The 24,012-nt window shown below is 45.5% G+C and overlaps 2 protein-coding genes across 3 annotated transcripts; both read right to left on the bottom strand.

Annotated features, from left to right (window-relative positions):
• Positions 1–3,311: 3,311 nt before the first annotated feature.
• On the bottom strand, positions 3,312–15,396 carry casc3 (casc3 exon junction complex subunit). Of its 2 annotated transcripts, XM_010874670.3 has the most exons (13): positions 15,178–15,390; positions 14,129–14,153; positions 13,971–14,026; positions 13,257–13,478; positions 13,029–13,174; positions 12,401–12,565; positions 11,350–12,233; positions 8,434–8,495; positions 8,175–8,283; positions 7,439–7,537; positions 7,106–7,308; positions 6,821–7,024; positions 3,312–4,919 (listed from the first exon to the last, which is right to left on the bottom strand). In XM_010874670.3, the coding sequence occupies exons 1-12, from the start codon at positions 15,361–15,363 to the stop codon at positions 6,863–6,865; spliced, it is 2,319 nt and encodes a 772-aa protein (XP_010872972.2). In that variant the 5' UTR covers positions 15,364–15,390; the 3' UTR covers positions 3,312–4,919; positions 6,821–6,862. The 2 variants fall into 2 exon arrangements, with proteins under 2 accessions (XP_010872972.2, XP_010872973.2); XM_010874671.4 differs by lacking the exons at positions 3,312–4,919; positions 6,821–7,024; positions 7,106–7,308; ... (1 more) ...; positions 8,175–8,283; positions 8,434–8,495 and adding an exon at positions 8,509–9,798 and having other exon boundaries at positions 15,178–15,396.
• A 506-nt stretch (positions 15,397–15,902) lies between these two features.
• msl1a (MSL complex subunit 1a) lies at positions 15,903–24,012 on the bottom strand. Its single transcript, XM_010874667.4, has 9 exons — positions 23,954–24,012; positions 22,500–23,305; positions 21,699–21,904; positions 18,722–18,987; positions 17,319–17,383; positions 17,154–17,221; positions 16,884–17,008; positions 16,679–16,751; positions 15,903–16,566 (listed from the first exon to the last, which is right to left on the bottom strand). Exons 2-9 carry the CDS (start codon positions 23,163–23,165, stop codon positions 16,476–16,478), a joined length of 1,560 nt encoding a protein of 519 aa, XP_010872969.2. The 5' UTR covers positions 23,166–23,305; positions 23,954–24,012; the 3' UTR covers positions 15,903–16,475.

The raw sequence follows: 24,012 nt of genomic DNA, 5'->3' as shown, positions 1-24,012 counted from the left end.
AAACACTGAAGGCACACTTTATTGGAAAGCACAGTGGATAAGAGATAGCAATGTAAATTCAGAGACCCCTCATTCCCAATGTTTAGAATATATTTGGCTACTTATTACATGGTTCCAAAATGAGTAGTACAGGCTATGGGCTTACATCCAATCAGGCAATAGTAATCACGCCCCCCCTCCCCACCAAGGATGCAGTGCCCTCCTATGGCCAATCAGTGTAATCGACCGATCTCTGTGACAAGACATACTATTCACCCTCAAAAATCCCAGCAGTGTCTGACATATCGTGTGGGTTAGCAATACTCATGCCCCTGAGCATTACTGCAAAATGTCATCGTTCTGAGTCAAACAGATCAAGAGATGTAAACAAAAGGCCACTGTCGCACTACTGTGTGTTTAATATGATTTTTTTTCAATGTGTTGTGTCTTGCCTGTTGTTAAAATTCAAATGTCTTTGAACTATTTTTTATTGGTCAATTGCGGCCAGGTAGGTTGTACATTTTGTGTTTTAGTGTTTAAAGATTTCTTTCACAACATTTTATAAATACTAAATACAAATGTGGTCCTTCTGATGGGAGGCAGAAAGTAGAGAGCAAGACACTTGCCTATTACCTGATAAGCAGAATATTCAGGCCTAATTTGACTAACACCATGTGGGGTCTCCGTTAACGGTCTCCAGGACTACCAGTACATGTACACGATTTGAGGGTAAAATAGGAGGAGGTTTGTGACTTAGCATTGTCATTCACTTGTTAAAGCAGCAATTACTGTTATTTGCAATCTGTACTGGACGTTGCATCATTCAACCAAGTTTCGTCAAAACCCCAGTGATAAGTGATGTATGTATGCAGGGAGACAGATCCATAGTTTCATCTTAGATTTCATCATTGGGGCCAAATAAAACATCCAAAATGAAGTCCAGGATTAAAGTTACTTTACAATTCACACTGTCTGGGTGTTAGAGAACCAAATCACTTAGGCTAACCCACAATAGCAATGGTTAAGCAGTGTGTCTTTACTTATTTTAGATTTTTTTTTGTTCTGAAGCACATCTCGCCACACTGCTTGCTCAACAAAGAAATAATAGCCAGCACCAAAGCACTTGGATGACAATGCATTCATCGATCAAAAAGGAGGTTTGAGCTTGCAGGAAGCCGTCCTACCACAAGGAGTCGCCAGACCTGGGACATTGCTATGTCAAGTTACACAACCCCATGTGAGGCCCCAAGCCATTGTCAATATGACATGGTCAGGAGTGGTCTTACTTTTTTTGTTTTTAGCAGAGGTCACCCAGGCAGTACTATAGAATTATACAGTACCCCAAACAGGTCTCTAGGAAAAAGAGCTAGAGCGTGAATACTGCAATGCTGATTTTCTGTCTTCTGGTGGGTGAAGCCTCCCTATCTGACCATAAATATTCTCTATAAACTTGGATTATTTCTGAAGAGGGATCACTGGTAAAAAGCCTGTGTGGACAAATTAGTCTCATCTCAATTAATATTCAATACACCATCCCTCATCCATTACTCCACAAAAGTCTCTCCCATCTATCTCTAATGTATACCAAAATAGAAGTGCATCTGAAGGCAAAATTTACTAGACAAAAAAACATAATTTTTTCTAGATTTACTAGACAAAAAAACAAAAATAACTTATATTCCCTTTTGCAAAATGAATGTTGACAAAAAATGCCAAGTACTTACGTTTGGTTATGTATGTAAATATTTGTCTCAATAAAACCTTTCATTTTCATCCTGTAAAAGATTATGAGCAACAATCCAACCTAACCTTCAAAGACAGAAAGTGTTGAATATTAACAGGCTTAACACACAAGCTTTCAGCTAAAATACATATTATACCACGGACCAAGATGAAAGTGAACTTCTACAATAGTCTAGGGAGTTCGAATTAGTTCAGCTTTTAGCTTTCTGGTCGTACAATATTCTGAGTTTGACCTCATTCATACACTATAATGTGGCATAGAAGTAGCCCCAGGCTCGTCTTCTCTCCCCACAGACCAGTAGCAGACCAAACAACCGTTAGCTTTTATAAAGCCTGGTTCTTCTCGATGTCTCTTCAGGTATTTCAATGCTAAGTGTCAGCTGCAGTATTCCCCGATGGCCTACACCTGGCTTCTGTGATGAAAAGCGGTCGGTGACAAACGATGGTGGAAAGTGTTGTACAGATACGTCAAATAGGAACATTTTCTCATCAACGCCTGTAAGGAGTCATCCGGAACACAGATTACAACGCCAAAATTCTAACGATTGTCAAGTGCTTGGTTAGTAACACTAACTATAACAGTTAACACACGGATTGTGTGCACAGCTGCGGGCATCATTCTGCGTCTACATCGGTCCTACATTCCCCACAGGCTGTCATGACATTAACTACTGTTTGGCGAAAAGCGAGATACCCGCCCCGCGGGCAAGGCCAGCACAAACATTGGTATAGAGACAGACAGACGCACTAGTTACGTGCATGCATCACTATGGTAACCTATACAATGTAGCGAACCAATCAGCCGCAGTGTTATTGTACGCTGGCTATAAATAGACTACGGCTGGTTTATTTAGATACAAAATCATTGTTCTTGAAACCATATTAAAATCAACTGCTGGTAATGTTCCCTGTCATCACGCTGTCACTCATCCCTGCAGTTCCACAGCAAGGCATCATTCAGCGTCTGCGCTGACCTCCCCTAACATAAACGGGGCCGTTTCACCATCCGTTAGTGGGCCCTTTATACTGCAACAGGGAAACGGAAATAATTCAGCGTCCTTGTTACATCCAAACATCGAGAGTGTCTGAACAAACATGTAGAATACCGAACGGGGTATATCATGTCCTCGGTAGGAGGATCACGATTGTCAGTCCGTAGTCAACGAGGCTGGGAGGCGTATAGCACTACACTGACCACGAGAAACAGCCATCCCATGTAACTCAAGCTAGACCATTAAAAAAAACCAAGGGAACGTACAGGTATAGATCCTAATAAAACACCCATACGGTCTCTAATCCAGAACTAATTCGAAATGTCATTAAATAGGCCGATGGTGTACTTTGTCTGAAGGCTAGGAACAACGCCGCCATCAGGTGGTAGCAGGCGACTATTCAAATAAACAGTTTTTTGCAGGACTTAAAACACACCGGTATCAGGATCGACAGAGGACTGAATTTTATGAATATATTGTGGAGGAATGTGATTCGAGCTCACCCAAAAGGTAACCGATCATGCGTATTACTCCAACAATGTAATAAAATAACCAACAACCGCCCCTTTGGCTTTAAATCATCCACACTAGTCATGGTTCTCCTAGCGTTTGTTTAATGTTTGTGTTCACAAAATAAGCTCCAGACCACAAACAACAAAAACACATACTGAAACATCTATGAAACATACAAGCCCTCACAGTGTTGGCAGGTCTAGTCAAAAGAAAACGTGTCAAACCAATTTATCATTAAGGCAGAGAAAATTTAACATTTTAAATAATATTCTTACAAGCTTTTAATAAAACTAAATTTAGTTTATACCGTTTTGGGTCAATGGCTGAAAAAACATTTTAACAATCTATCAACTTACCCCAGTTGGACACAGTAACAGCATGTAGCCACCAGCACCAACTGAACTGACAACCAGATTTCTGTTTCAATAACATGCATGTATGTAGATCTGGAAGTTAAATTTATATAGGGAAATAAAATGTTGGGATGAACTGTCAAAATGAAAAATTCAGATTCAGTTCACTGGTCACTTATACAAAAGAATTGATAGGAAAATAATGGGAATAAAAACAAAACACACTACCCCAAAACAAAAGATTTAATCTGGAAAACCAGAGAATCGGCAATCTGATCAGTCCAGCAAACTGCATCCAGAATACAAACTGACGGTCCCTGTCGACGTTTGTTCCTAGCAACAGTATTCATTCGGAACAATGTGGTAGTATTACTGCTCATTTAGACCACAGGTTGTAATATACATTTATCTATATACACTTACATTAGAAAGCTATCACCAAGCAGTAGCACTGAACGGTACGCCAGTATCAGGCAAGGTTAAATGGTTGTCTGGTTATACAGTATTACATTAAAAAAAAGTAATTATAATAATTGTACAGTGTGGAAGGTATCAAGAGAAAAAAACAAACAGAACGTTGACATGCCTCACAGTCTTGCTAACTGGAGAGGTTCGTATCAGACTCTACGCTATTAGCTACAGGTAAGCACCATCTGTATGCAAGACACATTTAGGGGACCGTAAGTAAGTGAGCTAGGATGCTGCTGACAGACGAAATGGGGACATTCTGACAGAGACAAAAAGCAAAGTAATGGATAGACTGGGAGACTGTCAGAGGTTGGGTCTGGTGCCTGAGACAGCCCAAAAACAGCCAACCAGGTTCAGAACTCGTCATAATACTTTACATACAGTACGCATTAAAGCCAGTCTTTAAAAAAATACAAAAAAACGGTTCCAGCTGACAACGCGTTTTGCATTAACACACTTACAGTTGAGCGACAGTTTGTTAGAAGGAGCCGACGAACAAATTTCATTGTTGACGTTTTCACCAAATTCTTAGGGAGTTGTTAGGACGGGCTTTTGTTTACGCTTTATCAGGTGATATTTTTCAGGTTAAGACAACACTCGAGTCAATAGGTAAAAACCACTGAGGGGCAAAACACTGAAAGGTGGACAAGAACAGGTGAATGAGAAAAAGCCCCAGTACAGTGAAGGACAACCCGCCGGCGTGTCTAAACAAGGCAGAATGTCCTTCGATGAAAATAATCCTATTTATCCACTAAACACATGGTGCTGGTCCTTGACTGAAGACCGCGCCCCCTTCGTTCTTCCGATGGACACATCCACTCGGAACGTCGTCCTAGGATCTGACCTCCTGACCGGGCTTCCCACTGTGGTCCTGGAGAAAAAAAAAACACAACCACATAAGCAAAGTCATTGCTACGGTTAATCTGAACCAGCTTCAGTTTAGGCAAGTGAGAGGTGCTAGATGAGCTTTAGGGGACGAGAAGCTCTTTCAGAGTGAGCTCTAGTGGATAAAAGCATCAGCATGACTACTACAGGGCGAGAAAGGCTTTCTGCGTGAGCTCCAGCAGATGAGAGGAGCTCTTTTGAAACATTCCATCTCTGTAGAACATGGCAGAAATTCTTCATTGACTGAGGCATCAAACCCAGAATGGCCGGAACACAATTAACATAAGATACTGTGGAGATCATACGTTGTAATAACTATAATAATGCAGGTAAATACATGGTGTATGTGGAGCTGTTTGGGAGCCGTTTGGGAGGCTCCAGTGGGATGATTCTTATTTTAAATTATGCTTAAAACCTTTCTTGGAAAGGACTCTGTTTTCAGTAACCAAACAGTGGAACTTCTCAAGGATGAGAGAAGCACCTCAGAAGGACAGCACAAGCTCAAGAGAAACACTAGCTTTAGCCCACACAGCAAAAGCAAAACAGACATTCACCAGGACAAAACGAATTGCAGATCAAAATGAGGAACCCGGAGTATTTATGGCTGAAGGTGTTTAAAGGGGAATAAAAGTCACATGAGCACTATTCAAAAGGCCAAACTCTTCCAGTTTTAAAGTGTTCTCATCTGGTTAACAGTGACCTCAATCTGTCTCAGAGGTCTCCCAACCAACCAGACCAGTTAGGGATGAAGAAATGCATCGATACATATCTGTAAGTTAATTAACTGATTTGTGTTGTGGATTTGATGTTCTAGGTCGAGTGACACGAGCATCTCACTCAGGACATTGGTTGGAACAGAAGTACCAAATTTAAATAAATTAAGGGAAATTCAGGTATCTGTGGGTAAATCTGTCTATAAAACTTTACCAGCCACTTTGGTGGGTAACCAACGAGCGCACAGGAACCTAAATTGTTCCTGCCAAAACTCCTAAGAACACCAACACATCCTGTTTTGATACCCCTGTCCTGTTATCTCATCCCGAAGTAGCCAACATTCGCTAAATAGACAGAATAAACAATCATGAGGAAAAAGATCACATCGCAATGTGCCCGATAGAACCATGAGGTTCAGGCCGATGGTGAAGGCGTCTCTGTGGGGCAGACTACATTTCACTCCACCCAAAGGCTCCTGTAGTCATGTACCCACAGGCATGTAATCATGCCAACTTATATGCAATTAGATAATGCAGCTGTGCAATCACATCCGACAACTTATCGGCAGGTTTGAAAGAGAAAGGCAGCCATAGAAAGATACCTGTGAAAATTGGCCATGTAGTTAAACCATTTCCAAAGAGATTTTGAATTAACAGGCATTATTTTTTGCATGATAGCAAGAGATTTTGTTTGCTACCTAGTAGGTTAAGTCAGTCAAATACAGTACAATAAGCTATTCACGCGTTAGAAAACCAGAAAGAATGAACAGGGTGTTTTCATATCACCGTCACAACGACACAGTTCATTGGTTTCATTCTAGTAAAATCAAAAGGGAGGCCTTTGGACTCCATGTAACAGAGAGAAGTAAAATTAATTGTGTTATAATGAGTGTTGTGTATCATCTGGGGAGGGGGTACGTTATCGTATCACAGCTACATTTGAGGAAAGTCCAATACATAGAATGGCTGGCCAGGGGGCCGACCCGTTATGGAACCACTGTCACGCCAAATGTTTCCACCCCCAACAACAATTACCATTATTAAAACAGGTCAGGAAAACAAAAAACAAACAAACCAACAACCATCACCCTTGTTGGACCCCAGCTCAACCAGCTAGGACCAAGTAGGGTGGCTTTCTGGTTGGGTGGGTGGGAGAGAAGGGGGAGAGACTTGCCAGTTGTTGGTAGGTTGGTGGGGGTCGCTGGGGTTTTGGGGCTCACTCCGGGACATACGCTACCTCGGGCGGGGGAGGTTTGACTGTGACGGGCTGGGAGGAGCGACGAGGAGGAGACGGTTTGGGCTGGGCCTGCTGCTGCATGGTGTCGTAGTACGTCACTCCCCCATACACCTGGGACTGACCATACACCTGGGACTGGGCCTGAAGAGAAACAGGAGGAGTTAGAACACTGGGGGGAGGGAGTGCGGGGAGTGTGTGCACGTGTGCATGCTGAGGAGTCACCTGGGGGTTGTACATGGGGGGCAGGCTGGCTCCTGCTGGATAGGGGTAGTTGGTGTTCCCAAAGGTCATGACCCCTGGTGGAGGATAGAAGGGCGGGGCAAGCAGCTGCTGGGGAGGCGGCTGTCCGGGGGACATGGAGACGGATGGAGCCGCGTAGAGAGCCGGGTTAGGCATGGGGCCGGCCGACTGGTGCGGATGGAGACCTGTGAGGAGGGACAGGTTGACGGGCGGGACCAGAGATGGAGGCAACCCACACCCATCACATGGTTCCCCTGGCAGCAGAACCCCAGACACTAACCTGGTTCCCTGGGCAGCAGAACCACAGACACTAACCTGGGTGGGCAAGGTGCATCTCAGGCTGGACCAGCATGCCCTGGGGCGGGAGAGGGGCGGGGCCATCCCCATGGGTGTAGATTGGTCCTTGGTAAGACACTGGAGGAAGCAAAATAGAGTCTAGTTTCCCATTTGTCCTCTACAAGTCAAATACAACAGTACATCACCAAAACCAGAACATTTAGCCGCAAAACAGAACAGCCTGGGCTTTTATTTGCTCCATTCACTGAATGCATTCACAGCTCATTGGTGAAAGCCTTCCATTTGAACATGGCGCCTAATTTCCAGAACCGTCAACGTTTTATAGGTTACATACAGTGTGGCCAAACTGGTCTGTATCGGCTTCTAAATAACGAAGTTCTTGAAATAAAACCTTTTGACCCATCGGGTAAACAGGAGATAGTGATCTGTAGACACAGAAAACAGTGGCGCATGGGTGTGTAATTTCCTTTAATGCAGGGGTGTCAAACCGGCTCCACAGAGGGCCGAGTGTCTGCAGGTTTTTCCTATAAATTGGTTCCCAGTTCAGACCTACACAACCAGGTGAGGGTAGAAACCAACCAATTAGTGACCTAATTAATCAATCAAGTACAAGGAGAGAGCAAAAACCAGCAGACACTCGGCCCTCCGTGGAACCGGTTCGACACCTCTGCTTTAATGTGTACTGATGCTTGGCTATGCCAGCATGTTTTTGGTGGCACCCCGCCCCCTGGTGGCAGCACATCCCCTAACTCACTGGGTTCATAGTAGTGGCCATCCATGACCCCTATGTGCATAGGAGCAGCTGGCTCTGGGACGGGCCTCTGGCGCTGGGCCGAGTAGCGCTTCGCCCGGTTCCCAGCCCCCTGGGTCAGAAAGACAGAGAGAAGGAGATGAGGCGGACAGAAGCCTAAACAGCAGGGGAAACTTCAGATTTCCTCTAAAATTCCACAATAAAATAACCGAAAGCCCCCTCTGTACAGGACCACACAAGCCGTTGGGGCAGGTCCACTCACCATTTCTTCCATGTTGCTGTACTGGGCAGATCCTCCCCCCATATGCATATTGTTAGGGATGCCTGCAATGAGACAGACAAGGGTTGACAACACGCAAGACCAGCAGCACGGGTGGACAACACGCAAGACCAGCAGCACGGGTGGACAACACGCAAGACCAGCAGCACGGGTGGACAACACGCAAGACCAGCAGCACGGGTGGACAACACGCAAGACCAGCAGCACGGGTGGACAACACGCAAGACCAGCCAGCACGGGTTGGACAACACGCAAGACCAGGAAACTACCGGACCAACAGCTGCTGGTTAGTTGGTCAGATTTATTTAACTTTAGTCCTATAACTTGTCCCTGCGACAATAACAAAAAAATAAAATATGGCAATTATTCTATAAAATATCTTGGGTGAGCTTGGGCTAACAAAATGTATTACAGGAAAAAACAGGAGCAACGGATTTCAGCTGACGCTACAAGGAAAACGGACTACAGCTGTTTTTTATGTACATCTTGTAAGCCATAAAGGTTGAAAAGTTGTAACTAGGCGGTACAAACTGGCAGAATGGTGAAACAGGGTTCATGACTCCACACTTGGGTCGAGGGAAGGTTTACAAATGGCCTGCTGGGATGTTGCACTGACTGAAACGGACCTGTTAACCAGAACTGGGGTGTTCAGGAATGCAGCCAAGAGCATTAGGCCAGAAAACGAAAACACTGCGACAAGGTGAAAAACCCTGTCGTTCGGAGTGGGAAAGTTAAACTTTATGGCTGCCAGGTCGCTGCTGTAAATAATCTGTCCTCACGAAACTTACCGGAAGAATAAAAATATGTAAAACAAGGATCGTTGATTAATGGCAGGGAACATAAGGGACCCCAGGAATTACTCAACCAGCATCCAGGATCCAAACCATTTCTTTCATTATATTATTACTTAAGTTATAGAACCACACTGATAATAAGGAGGGGTCTCCAACACGGAGATCACCACAGACAACTTAAGTATCCCGCCACACAATTATGAACATTAGCTATGCAACTTGTTAATGCGCTCCACAGTGCAGGCTCCCAGCTAATCTCTGATCAACAGAGCACTGATGTCAGGCCGCCAGTTGAGCCAATATTGACTTCAAGAACCAATCCTCACCACCACGCCTGGTCATTCGTTTCAAACATTATTGCCCATGTCTGGGCAGCGCAAGCGTCGTCTCCAAATATGTATCCTGTTTAATGCCTTCTGGGTTGACAGAAATACTTTGACCGTGCCAAAAAACCCCTCATCTAAAACGGTTAAAAGCAGGCTTACCTGGCAGATGTAGTGGATATCAAGTCTACACACCCTTATTGAAAATGCAGCTTTTGTAGATGTAAAGGCTGAAATCAAGAGAAATCACGTCTGACCTTTCTTAACATTTAAAACCCAGTCACCAATAATATAAGTAAAAATACAAATGGATCATTTCATATATATATATATATATATATATATATATATTATTCATTCATGCATTGGTTGCAACAACAAGGCTGTTGGGACAAATCTCAGCTCACCTAAGAAACTTGAATTTTGAGTGCAGGCTAATTGCAAGGGGATCTACTTTGCCCTGCCCTCTACAAGAAGGTCCAGGCTCTGGACTGGGCCATTTCAGTACACTGATCTTTGCTTTTGCAAGCCATTCCATGGTGGATCTGGTTGTACACTTTGGTTCGTTGTGGTGTTGAAAGGTGAAACTAACTTCAGCTTTCTGGCAAAGGGCAGCAGGTTGCGCCAAAATATCTTGATTTTAAGAGCTATTCATTGTGCCCACTATCCTGACTTGAAGCCCTGTCCCCTCTCAAAAGAGGCCCCATAGCATGACAGTGTTGTCATCATGCCTGACAGTAACTAATCTGCAGTGTTAATCAGAATCCCTTCATTTGATGTCAGGTGATGGAAAATTCCCCTCATACATGACATGGAATGTGATCGGTTAAATCTGAACAGTTTCAACAGCCATTAAAAGGGTGTGACCTAGGCACTGACCATATTATTTGTCTTCCTTTCAGCCTTTAAATAAATAAAAGCGTCATTTTTAGTAAGGGTGCGTAGACTACTATACTGATTAACATCATTGTATACTTGGCGGCAGCAGAACAGAATCATTGCTATACCGGCATTGCTCCAGCAGGAAGTGCTATGCAAGGGGAACTGATTTGAATATGATTCAATCAGGACTCAGGATGATCCAATTCAATTGTTTCTCTACAAGAGTACAACACAGCACTTCATTACAGTGCAGGGTTTCTAAAACTATGGGTCAGGGCCCAATGAAGGACCAGGGTACACTAGACTCAGAGCTTCAGATTTTAACGTAAAGCCGATGCCGCTCACCTTTGTAGCATCTTGTATTCTGGTAGTGCATGAACAATGTCCATATTACAATTTCGTGAAATCTAATTACATTTGCAGGCCTACCCGCAACTATCAATTGGTAGTTCCAACTAGGGTTTAAGTCCTGACAAATGTCCACATTTGAAACACGACACAATCGGGGCACCTTTCAATTCCAACACTGAGCACAAGGCCCTCCTAGGCTATAGACCACCCGCAGAGAAGCACCCCCGTCCCCGGCATTCTGATAGGATCAGCCGGCTTCAGAGAAACACTTGCATTCTGCACCAGCCTCACGGCGACATGCTGCAATGCTGGTTGTGGTCCCACAATGCCAGAGAGACAGGGCATGGACGCCAAACACACCGCTGAGCCGGAGGCCAAGCAGGTGAAGGAGTGCTTCCGGAGCCACCAGACTGCCAGGAATAATTGCAGCGAACAATCTCAGCCAAATGCCTGTGATACGCAGCCTAACTGTCAAGAAGGAAAAAAGAGGGTCGATGAGAACGGGTTTGGGGGGGTTGAACACAAGAATGAGAAAACCGAACACGTACCGCTCATCTCAGCACGTAGGTATGAGGGTTGATTCTGGGCCCAGTTCTGCCCGGCCAGGCTGAGCCTGGCCAGGTTCTGGTCCAGCCCAGTGAGTCCGGTTCCCTGGCTACCGCTTCCCGGATCGCCCTCACCCTGCCTCGGCCCAGGGCCCTGCCACGGCTCACTCTTCAGAGTCGAGGGAGAGACACCGGGGGCAGACTCCTCCAGGGAGGCCTGCTTCCCCAAATCTGTGGGCCGGGTACGAGTCCTCCGGGCCAGGGAGTATGACTTCTTTTCCACGGGCCGCTCGGGGGGCGGGGAGGCGTCACGCGTGGCCGTGCTGTCCGCCGCGGGGGAAGACCCACCCCTGTGCTGCTCTTGTCGTCGGGGGGTGTCACTCTCCCTCTCCCGGTCCCCCTTGCCGCCGTGGTTGTGGTGGTAGGCGGATTGTGACGCCGTTGCCGTGGCGGCACTCTGCTCATCATCCTCCTCGCTGCGAACGTCCTCCACCACTACCGAGGGGCTGCGCTCCGTGTGAGACCCCCAGCCCCCCCTGCCCCTGGGGGTCCGCTCCCCGTCCACGGAGGGCGAGCTCCGGATATGGGTGGGCTCGGCCTTGGGGCCCGGTCGCTGGGACTCCTGGTTCCTGTCGACCCTGTGCTGGGCCTGGGGGGGCCTGTTGCCCTGGAAGCCACGGGGTGGGGGTTGTGGGGAGGGCCGGGTGGTGGAGGTGGGGTTGCGCTGGGTGTTGGGGGCGTTCAAGGGGGAAGTGCCAGACTGCTGCGGGGATGAGGCTGGGGGCGCACGGCTGTTGGGGTTCCCCCCCTGCTGCCAGGAGCCACGGACTGGCCTCTCCCTGTCTCCGTCACGCCAGCGCTTGTCCCGGACCGGGGAGGTGCTGTGTCTGCAGGGGGGAGACGACGAGAGGCTCGTTTCAGGACATGCCGCTAGCGCATAGCAAGCATACAGCTAGTAAACGTATTCATATGAATTTACAAACTATTAGGAAAAGGTGACAATAGGATATTGGCAAGATCGAGGACGGCTGACGGGTAGGGTTTTGTGGGGTACCTGGGCTTGCGCTGTCTGTAGGAGCGGTCACCCCCATTGCGGATGTCATAGCCATAGATGGCAATCAGCTCGTCCCGTGACTTGGGTGCCTGCTCCTCCTCCCTGAACCGGTCGTGCTCCCAGCGGCCCTCATCCTTCCACAGCTTTCGGTTACGGCCCTTAGGCCTGGTGCACAGGAGGGAAAGGACACATCTGTTAGGGGCCGTGCACATGCAGGCACTAGAGCAAGGAGCACCTCCCTTTCCGAGTCCCAGTAAGCAATCGCGGCAAACTGGCCTCTCTCAGCACCCTGTAGAACACATGCTTTCGAAATACAAGAAACACTAAGACCCCCACCCTTGATGATAATGCTGTTTTATGATTAGCTCAGAGGTTGTGATTAGCGAGAGTGAGCAAGGCCAAATGGCTAAAAGGTAAGCGCTTGCTGTGGGCTGTCAACGGGTGAGCCAGCAGAGACAAACACTAAGTGACCACAAAGACAGAAATTACTACAGTGTGGCCCTACTTTTATACCGATCTACCAATGAAGCCCAATCCTTTTATTACTAGTTTGATAACCATCCTGACAGCAGTTTAGACACATTCAGCCAAAAACATTCCACGAAATGATGTTAACGGTATTTCTTACCGCTCCTCCTCCTGTGTGCTACCCCTGACATCATGCTCAAAGAACATTCCCTTACGAGGGATGTAGGCAGGGTTATTCCGATCCTGATCATCATCCAATTTGAGGCCTGGTTTAGTCCCTTTATTCTCCGGGTCATCTGTGCTTTCCTGGTTATAGGGAGACGTCACGTTAGGAATGGGCCCACGATGCCGGGATTCTTTCAGTTCTCTTTTACGTCAACTGTCTTACCTGGCCGTCCCCGCTTTGCCGTTCCCCTGCCAGGTTGTCTTTATCTTCACACTTTACTTCTTTACTCACACGTTCCTCCTTCTTCCCTTCCTGCCCCTCATCTTCCTCCACTCCTTCGTGCAGCTCGTCCGCAGCTAGGGTGTCAGTATCCAAGACAGGGCTGGGCTTGGCCTCAGCGGCTGGCGTTTGGACTTCATCCTCTTCTTCTTCGTCATCGCCACCCTAAAAAAAAAGAAAAAAAGAATTACTTTCACTGTGATCCTTAACAAGACAGTTCGCACTGAAAACAACCTCCAAATGAGTTCCCCTTCATCCCGTCCCTACTCATGGTGCAGTCTCAATCAGGTGGATTCCACGGACACCTCCAGCTGGGGGATTTGTTCATGTGTTTGTATACACTCGGGGATGCCACACCACAACAGGGATGTGTTTTAATTAACAGCACCCGTATGAGTGGATCTAACAAGCTCACCTCCATGGTGAAGGACTAAAACAATATGCAAGTGAGAAACATCTAACCCTTTTCAAGTCTAACGTTTGTTTTGACAGTCAAACACAAATCATCCTTTCAAGAGAACGAGAAGTCTTGTGGGAGGGTAGTGAAGCATACATGACTGAAACTATAACAGTCTGATTAGTCATTAAAATTCAAGGGACCAAACTGCATGTCAGTTATATCGCACAGCACGAATCTGGTCAGTGCTGGCAGCTTACCTCTGAATGGGAGCAATTTTTGTCAGGATCTTCACTTTCATAGTCTGAAATGACAGCTGTGGAAACAAAAACCAAATGTATCTGAAGTAGTTCAATGGTTCAAATCTGTGTCAGAAATGGTCTGTGTGGATAATTCAATTAGATCCCAACGGACTCACCTTCTCCCACGCCATCTTCACTTTCCTGTAAATATAGAATTTAGAGTCAAACGATAAATGTAATTAACTGATTACATGATGGCAGGGATAAGATCCCCTTATGACACATATAAAGTGACATTTAATGTTCACTTTGTGTGATACAAACTTCACCAATATTGATCTGGCCATTCACAACAATTCAAGACAAACATGGATTCCACATATAGCTACAACTGATTTAACGTGAGCTAACATTGGTTAAATGTTAACAATCAAGGCAATAAAAAGAAAAAAGATCTTAAGCTGTTTTTACAGAACACAGAAGATGGGGAAGGGTTTGACATAGGCAAATAGCCGCCATGTTCCTAAGCTAGCTAATTAGGCTAACCAACATTACCAAGTTAAATAATTTAGTGGTTAATGACCACGTTCGTACGTAGTTAGTGAACAAACCAAAACATTAATTAACACCTTGGTTTTTGTTGAAATTAACGACTAAAAATGCCCATAACGTTAGCTGGCATGTTACAGACAACTTACGTACTACTCTAACTGATAAACACTAGTTACTGTCACTCAGTAACTGATTTACAAGGCATTCTATTAACTAAAACATTAACGATTTCAGTACCTGAATCGGCAAAGAAATCCTGTCCTATAGGCAGACAGTACTAAAGGAACAAACACAACCAAACGTTACAAATAGACGTGCTAGACTAACACAGCAACAAGAACCGAGTTGCTGTTTTTAGTCTATTTAGCAAGCATTTTTGGCGCTGGACATCGTTCCGGGCCGAGCACCAGTTTGGGTTGATTCATGAGCAACACTAGGGGGCTGGACGTGGCAAACTCAAAATACAGGGATATGTCTTGGCCTAATACTGGATAACTACCCGAGCAGAACTCCCATTCCCTTAACTGTCTGACTCGCTGCCTCGGCCATTACAGTAGTTAGCCGACTAGCTAGATATGTTTAGCTAACGTTACCTAGGATGGCTATTGAGCTAGCCAACTTATCAAGTCCTATAAATTGAACAGCTTCCGAGTCGCGAGAGCAAGGCACTCACACATTCAGATTCAGCGTCGATTTTTGGAACCACACGGACAGCAGGTGACTCAATAGGTTCAGGATCCCCTCCACGGGGCTTTATCGTTGTTGAAAGGGACTTTTCGCTATCCGATCCCGACACAGATTCATCGTCCTCATCGCTGTCCTGGGACGCGCGCCTCCTTCGCCGCCGCCGGTCCGCCATCTTAGGAATCAAATAGAGGAAACCGGAAGAATGCCAGGAATTGGTGGGTGAATGTAACTAGGTACGCAATTCCGCCCTTTCATTCTCGATTCTTCTAAAAAAAAAAAAAAAAAAATGTGAAAGTATTTCAGTGATTTGCTAAGTTATCTTTTTAATTACACACTGTCGGTAATTGGTCGTTTAAAGACTCTGCAATCAAAATAAATTGGTAAACACAATAAATATGTTGGTAAATCTAGTTTATTACCCATAGACAAAATGACAGTAGAATAGATGTATTAGACCGAATTCGTCCTTAACTGAATTCCTTCAACAACACTAACTCCCCAGCCCGCTGATAACGACTACACAAGAGGTATATAGCAGACCACCATGTAAGGGCCAGCGCTTTAATTTTCATAATTTCAGACGCGTATTCACACCGACTTACACTGTAGTTCATACATTTTAATTTTACTGTTCCGTTCTTTCTAGGTACAAATACATCTTGCATTCATCAACTCAGGCACATCATATAATTTAAAATAAATCATTAAGGATTAATGGTCAGAAAGCGTTTTATTATTATTATTATTACATTAACATCTTCGCAACAAACCATAAATGCTGCTGAAAGCACTTTCAACACATTCCAGCTTCATCATAAAGTCATTTTTCTCTCAGACAGATCTCCTTTCTGTAGTATGCAACGGCAATCACAGACAGATGGGAGACAGCTACATTCTGCGCTGTTCAAATACGATGCATGTCAATGTGAACGATAATATGAACAGTTTGGAGAACATCAGCCCGTTTGTTTGGGGATATTTTGGGTAGTGGCAACGAGGAATCATCCTCAAAAAACAGAAAATCTGGGAACATCACCAAATATGTCCTCTGCTCCTCCAGCTAGTCCACATCAACCTCACCCCAATGATTGAACCAACAAAAGGATCTGTTTGCATTCCAACAATGTGCAAACTATGGCATGGCACACCTTTGGATGCTAGGGGATTGTGGCATGCAGTTTCCCCACCCCATGAGTGTTGTTCTCCCAAGTAACAACAAGCAGGCTCTCACACAGGAGTGCCGCCAGGCTTTAAGCCAACTGGGGTATCCTAAGGAGGACAGATTTATTTTCGGCAGGTCCGGTGGGGGGTGTGTTTCTTGGGCACCTCTACCCGGCAGCGGCTCCGCTCATCCAGCCAGGGCAAGTCGAAGCTCCTTCCAGAAAAAACAGGGGGGGTTCAATTAGGAAGCAAGAACTCACATCGCATTATGTACGACGCTTACCTCGGTTGTACTCAAGGACCAGCGCATGTACAACTCAACTCACCTTCTCGTCAATTTTGGCAGAGGTCGGCCAAACGCCGCCACTGGGAGGTAGGGCGTGATCATGAGGGACTCCGCTGAGGGTAAAAGCGTAAGCACAAGACACTCGTAATACAGCTCAGTATTCCCACTGACTACCATATCGAACAAAAATCCTGTACCAGATGTGTGCAAGGAGCAAACTGTCGAAGCGGTCCGGGGGAACTTACCGTCCTCAGCGTCGGGGTAAAAAGAGAACACCTCAGGTACACTCTCCTGGATGCCCTTCCTCTTGTTCATGCGCTGCTGTAGCCTCTGGAACATCCGCTGCTCACGGATCCGCTGGATGTCCCATCTGTGGGAGGAGGAGTGAAAGACAGCCAGGGGAGGTCATAGTAAGGGAGACAAAGAAACAAAGCCAAAGTCAGAAAGAGTAACAGACCGACTCCTAACAAGAGCGAGACAAACAAGCAGAGGAGTGCAATTCCCCCACCACACACCTTTTCCTCCTCTTCTCATCCAGCTCGTGCTTCGAGTGGCGCTTCAGGAAGACGTTGTCATCTAGGTTCTGTAAGAGCAAGAGTTTGCCGTTAGACCTCCTGACCAGTGGTCCACTCTGGACCTCCACCACGGTAGGCTTCACATAGCCCGACACAGGTACCCACCTCAGGGATGTCAAATGCCTCGTCCTCTCCCAGAGGCTCCATAAAGTTCTCTTTCCACGATGGAACTGTGTACAAAGACGGACAGCGGTCATGTCACTAATAACCACCCAAATTACGTTTTGCAAACATCTTTCAGCTTGACGGCATGGGAATCGCAAGGGACCGCACATTACAATATAACAGGGATTCTGTGTATTAAGGCTCTACACTGCAATCTATTATTATTATTATGCTAAACATAAATTCAAAAGTCAATATTCAGCCAAAAATATACAATACTAATGATAAAAACCAAGTCAATAATTTGCTTTTCAAATTCTACTACTAGAATTTAAATGTGAAAAATTGACATTGAAGGGTAATCCGACCCAATAACAAATTCCTATGATACGAATAATTATATAGTTAAATAATGCAAATGGGGCAAATCTATAATAATAAAATATGTAAACAAAATTGGTAGAGAAATCACTGTAGAGAAAGTCATAGGAAATCTGTAAATCAGGGGTGTCAAAGCGGGTTTGTCTGCAGGTTTTTGGTTTTCCCTTTAAATTGGTTCCCAGTTTAGGCCTAAACAACCAGGTGAGGGTAGAAACCAACCAATTAGTGACCGAATTAGTCAATTAAGTACAAGGTGAGAGTGGAACCCTGCAGACACGCGGCCCTCCGTGGAACCGGTTTGACACCTCTGCTGTAGAGACAAAGCAGCACGCTTTTACCTTTGTGGCAAACACACAAAGCCAGTATCAGCATGTAGAATATATACTACCCACAATGCACTGCCAATTCACAATGTACTGGTAACAAAACCAATGTGGTGTAATACAATTCCAGTCAGGTTTCCCCATCTTCCCAACTGTACCCGCACGAAAGCAGGACACAGGAAAATACGCTAACTGCTTAGAAGTATATTACTCTGACAGCGTGGTATGTAAAGTACTTTGAGCAAATGTTAAAGCATACTTTGTCACAACGGATGGATGTGTTCTAGACAAGCCCATACCGTAACATCTATCTGGATTGCACAAACAGACTAACAAAAAATATTAATTTTTTTATTTAAGAATTTATTTTAATACGGGCAAAAAGAACATAGCAATATATCAGTGTATGGATTTATTTCCCCCTTCTCTGAAGGTTACTAACATTTTAATTGTATTTAATTGTTGTCTTGCAAACAATATTCGTTCAGCCAAGTCATCACTCTAAATGAGAATTGGTTCTCACTGCTTACCTGGTTAAACAAACAAGTAAAACAAAAATATATATATATATATACTTGCGTCTACAGCATCCTAATTCTTGCACTCCAATACATATTTGACTCGCTGAGAGTTTAATTCCATTTTGGAGTTCCGTTGCAGTCCCAGGCCAGCTATTTAATGAGAGCTCGAAACACTCACTGGCCACAGGCTCCTCCTTCTTGGGCGAGGGCTCTCGCCACGTTGGAGAGGGGGGGGGCTCGTGCCAGCGACACAGGTACATGTCTGTGGTAGACAAGTAGTCCAGGTCCTCGGTGGTGACCGAGCTAGTTCCAGTTGACCCATCTGAAAACTCTGCTTCGTCCAGAGGCTCCTCTTTGGGAAGGAGGCCCTCCTTTTGTGGGGACTGCGAAGCCTTGGCCTGGGCCCGTCGTCTGGCTGTCCTGGGGTCCTGGAAGAGGAACCGCCTGTAGGGAAGAACAAAACAGAATTAAAATGACAGTCCACAATCATCATCATCAAGAGGAAACATTAAAATAAAAACAAGTCAAATGGAACAATGTTGTCACATCAGGAAATGCATCTCTAAAAAAAATTGCCAAAGAAATGAATAAAGTGCATTGCAGATCCTCATTGTTTTTAAAGGAACTTACCAGAGGCCAATTTCGCCCCATTTTAACCTAATTCCTGTCCTGGGCCGGAAATTCTCGTTTAGGTACCACCTTCCAAGACTAACGCGGGTAGCAAATTTTATTCCCTCCTTGAGGGAATAATTAACAACAAACAATGTTACCTGTCAAATGATGCGTCCGAGTCTTTAGTGGTCAAAACCATTCATCTTGGGGCAACGGGTTCTAAAATGCAATAATATCACGCAATTTATTTAATGTATAAAATGGTAATGAGCTGTTTTATATTTTGTTTAGAAACTAGCTAAAAACATAAATTAGACTTAAATGATCCAATGGATTACAATAAGTTACTGATAAAAAGAGGAGGTCAAAAAGAGACATTTGCACAATAGATTTTAGTTTGCTCCATGGCTCCAAGTGTGGGCAAAAGCAAAATGCAGTTTGCCTGTCAGATTAAACTTGCAGCAGGTGCTGTTGACTAATAAAACATAGCCAAAGTAGTGGGTAGTAACACTTGAATGAAACGAAATGTACGCTCCAAAATAATATTCACGTTATCAAGGAAAAGAGAAGCCATCTTGCCAGAAGTCCTGCAGCTGTCGCTCAATATGAGCAAAGTATTATCTTACCAGTAAAGGCCATCTTGAGGCTGAAAAATCTGAATAAATCAAAGTAAGACATACCCCAAACATTAGCTGTGTCAAAAGAACAATGAACATATTACCGATTTCTGAAAAGTACCTAAAAAAGGTTTTATGGACTGATAAGACCATGGTTAACCTGTACCATAGGGGTGGATTGAGGAAAGTATAGAGGAAGGACAGAACTGCTCATGAACCAAAGCATACCACGTCATCAGTAGAACATGGAGGTAGTGCTGTGACTGGGGTATGTATGGATGCCACTGGAATTTGCCTGCTTGGTCTTTATCGACACTGTGGGAGCTTTTCCACTGCATGGTACTGGCTCGATTCTACTCACCATTTCTGCTTTTCCATTGGGCAAAAGTTGGGATAGTACCTGGTACCAGATACTTTTCAGTACCTGCCCAGTCGAGGTTCCAAGTGAGCTGAGGCGATACCAAAATGTGATGTGAAAACACAGAAGACTTCTGATTGGACAAGAGTGACTCAAAGCTGTTAGCCGTCCAGTGTCGGAGAATGGTTTTATGAGACGAGAACGGCACGTCGTTGCGGGTCTGTCCTAGGAGTCCTTGCATTGAAATGGGTTAATTTCAGGGGCAGTGCATAGGACCAGACTTGTAATTTAAGCAACCGTATTTTCCCAAAACTCCTCTCGGTTTGGACCTACGCACTGGCATTGAAATCAACTCGTTATCCCCGTGAGAGACATGCCGTTTTTGTAGCCTGCAGAAGGACCTCGTCCTTTTCCTCTGGGTTTTTCTATAGGCTAACTGGCACATATTGCACGGGTCAAAGTAGTAATTTCAAGCCAAAAAGAAGCAGCCTACCAAGCTTTCTAAACATTTTTGCCGTCTGCAATGTATTAAGACAAAAGTTACAGCTCACGCGTGCTTCCTCGCTACTACGGGTATAAACGCTGCCTTGTGTACAGTTGTAGCTACTCGAGTCAGTCGTTGTGGTATTAAAGCCGGCAATTAACAAGGCTATTATTTATACCTTTTAAATCGGGATGGAGGGATTATGTAGGTCGTTATAAATGTGTTGGTGTTGAGTTGTTAGGTGTATACACTTCAATCTAACAGAACATTGCAGTTATGTCATATTTTATACCGCAGGCAATAATGACATTCTTATACTTTTCCACTGTTATTCAAACAGGGTCTGTGACCATGTTATCCAGATTTAGTTCTTTTGATTTGCCATATTACGTTCAAAGCTTGTCAATGTAAAAGTTCATTCAATAGATTTTTCTTTACAATATCCACCATTGTTGTTCCCATGTGTGGTGTTGGAAGTGGTGTCACAACAGTTTTCCTGTGATGTCACTATGGGCGGGTACAGGGTACCATCTGCAGTGGAAAACAAACCGAGGCAAGGCGTGTAGAGCCCAGTTGAGCTGGTACTAAGGGGTGGAAAAGCTCCCAAAGCGAGCTGAATACAGTTGAGTCGGTACCATGCAGTGGAAAAGTGCCACAAATGCCTCAAAACTCATAGGACGGCTCTTATGAACCATTCTGCAGGACAGTGGCCCAAACATATGCTTAAGAGTTCTTCAGGGCCTAAAATTAGAACATTCTTGAATGGCTATGTCACCTGTCCTGAAGCCAATTGAGCACACATTTCCCTTGATGAAGAAAAGACTGAAAAGACAAAAATTCCCCGATACAGAAACTGAAGATGGCTGCAGTACAGGCCGGGCAGAGTCACCAAAGATAACCAGTGTCTGGTGATGTCTTTGGGTCACAAACTTCACGCAGTCATCGAAGGCATAGGGTTTTGCAACCCAGTACGTCATTAAAGACAACCATTTGTCCTCATTGGATTGATTTCAAATCCAACGTGAGTCACGGTCCAAAACACTCATGAAGACGCACTGTTCATTATTACCAATCTCAGTCCTACCGTTTGTGGCCTTTGCCTCCCCTGCCAAAAGGCAGAGTTCGGGGGGCATGGCCGCTGTGGCCGTCAGACGCCCCCTGCCTCTCAGGAGTCCCCGGTGCTGCTTCCTGGTCTTCCTGCCGGCTGGGGGCACGGGTGGTGTGTTGGTCACACACATCCTTCTTACCCAGCTGCAGGCGGCGCTCCATACGCTCGATCCGAGCCAGGAGCTACAGTAACAAAAAAGACCAAATCTGTCAGGTCAGCGGGACTGTCTGGTGAATTTCACATTCCCCTCACTATAATCTGGCAGGTAAACGGTTTTCCTGAAAGACTCGCCTATTCCCCTTAACGGTCTTGCAGACCTTAGGAGTGAAACGAAAAGATATGTAATGTGCTTGAGACTGATTTAGTTGACTTGAATTACATTACATCTCATACAAACAATGACGTCATAGTAGGGCTGCACTGCCATTGCCTCACAACACCACTGGGGGCAACGTGGAGCCGACCGGGGTTGGAGGGAAAATACCTGTCTATTGGCAACATCTATTGTTCACAAAATCTACTGACCAAAAAAATGATACATAAAATGCAGATTGAAATGCCATGTTTGGCTGTCGGACAGCCTAGTGGTAAGAGAATTTGACCAGTGCGTGAAGGTTTCCAACGATCCCCTTGAGCCGGCAAGGCGAAAGATAATTTCTGTCCTTCACCAGGACCGTTAGCCCCAATTGCTCCAGTAAGTCAATCTAAGGGGGGCGCCTGCTAAATGGCAAATCTACAGGTCTACGCATTTATTCTAGGCAGTGCCTGCTGACGTACCGTTTCCTTCTCGGCTCTGAGGTCATCTATCTCCTGGCTCTTGGACTGGAGCTGCTGCTGCTGCTGTTCAATGAGCTCCAGCTGTAGTAGGAGAATCTGACGTATACAGCTGGTCTGTGTTGTGGAGTGACTGGGTCCTTTCCTTCGTTTGCCCTCAGGACCTGGTTCTGATGACGGCGCCCCCGCGGCTGCAGCTGAGACCGACCCTCTGACCTCCCCGCCGCCCGCCGCATTCTCCCGGGGCTGTTTCATAGTGTTGAGAGACACCGTGTCCATCTTACCCGTACCACCGTTTGCCTGCGCTAGTAGTGTATTAGCGTTGCCAGGCATGGTGCTTTCGCCACCCATCGGTTTGCCCTGGGGAGCTTGGGTCCCAAAGCGCACCCAGTTCTCCTCCTGCCCCGACCCAAGCCCAAGGTTCTGTCCCGGTCTGCAGGCAAGCTGTCCCGGCCCTGGCATCCCCGGCTTAATTTTTCCCTGGTGCTGCTGGCTACTGCTGTTGTGGATGTTCCCCAGGACGTTCGGGACGCCAACAGCGTATTCACTCGGCTCCCGCCGCAGGCCGATAAAGGAGTCCGGCGTTCCTGCTAACGAGGCTTTGCCCAAATCAATCTTCCCCCCCGTGTCCAGCTTATATCCACCGCCTGTGAACACAGTGGATGTCATTGTCGCAGTGAACCCACCAACCAGGGACCCTGCCAACCAACGCCCGACAAGGTCCTCCTGACAGGAGCGTTGGTGGCACAAAGCGCTGGACCTCACACCGCAGAGGCCGGTTCTCCTCGGCAGAGGGTGTCCATGCACCGCTGAAATACAAGGCAGGAATGGTCTGTCAGTCTATTCAACAAGCCATGTGTGTCAGAAATACCCAAAACTCAAGTTTTAAAAGCCCTAGTAACGTTGGTGGTATTATCTATCACAGTTCTGTAACTATGCGCATGCACTTTTTATGATACTGACACAAGAACCAACAAGTTGACGCAATAACAGAAAGTACACACGGAGAGTAAAGGTAACCCGCACCTCAACGAAGGAACGTTGTACCTAGCAGCAATGAGCTACCATAACTGCTACAGTACAGTGTTTGTTTGCAGCTAAATAACTAGTCAGCGTTTAAAAGAAAAACCGGTGATTAAAGAATACGATAATCACAGAATGGCAATTATTTGGTTACAAGTACAACAGCTCTAGAAGAACCAACGTTAACGTTGTAACTAAGCTTTGACTGAGCTGCAGCCGGTTGGCTGGCGTCCTCCATTTTAGGTCTGCAGGAAAGAGCAAAACAATGACAGCCACTTTGCCTTCAACCAACCCCGTCTCATTGACGCCATTTTAACTTTAAACGCTTTACAAAGTTGAGTTTGTATCTATAGTATCATAACCCACACACTGTGTTTTACACATGATTTCATAACACATGTCTATATTATTTCTCTGTCCTCATTCGAACTCACCTACCGCCTTGATGCGCCCCTGAGTTCTTGTTTTAAAATAAGGATAATGCGCATGCGTA

This window comes from Esox lucius, chromosome 11 (genome assembly GCF_011004845.1).
Source record: "Esox lucius isolate fEsoLuc1 chromosome 11, fEsoLuc1.pri, whole genome shotgun sequence".
NCBI classification, from domain to species: domain Eukaryota; kingdom Metazoa; phylum Chordata; class Actinopteri; order Esociformes; family Esocidae; genus Esox; species Esox lucius.
The sequence above is the reverse complement of the archived record's forward strand: the minus strand, read 5'-3'. Positions and strand labels throughout refer to the sequence as shown.

What these genes read in the sequence shown, in the direction of transcription:
- casc3 (XM_010874670.3), bottom strand. Translation starts at nt 15,363, where the DNA reads ATGGCGGACCGGCGGCGGCGAAGGAGGCGCGCGTCCCAGGACAGCGAT. An exon ending in AGCACACAGGAGGAGGAGCG is followed by an intron (nt 12,566 to 13,028) that starts GTAAGAAATACC and finishes CCTGTGCACCAG; the next exon opens with GCCTAAGGGCCGTAACCGAA. An exon ending in CCTACGTGCTGAGATGAGCG is followed by an intron (nt 8,496 to 11,349) that starts GTACGTGTTCGG and finishes GTCTCATTGCAG; the next exon opens with GCATCCCTAACAATATGCAT.
- msl1a (XM_010874667.4), bottom strand. Translation starts at nt 23,165, where the DNA reads ATGACATCCACTGTGTTCACAGGCGGTGGATATAAGCTGGACACGGGG. An exon ending in GGAGGCAAAGGCCACAAACG is followed by an intron (nt 18,988 to 21,698) that starts GTAGGACTGAGA and finishes TCTTCCCTACAG; the next exon opens with GCGGTTCCTCTTCCAGGACC. An exon ending in AGGCATTTGACATCCCTGAG is followed by an intron (nt 17,222 to 17,318) that starts GTGGGTACCTGT and finishes TTGCTCTTACAG; the next exon opens with AACCTAGATGACAACGTCTT.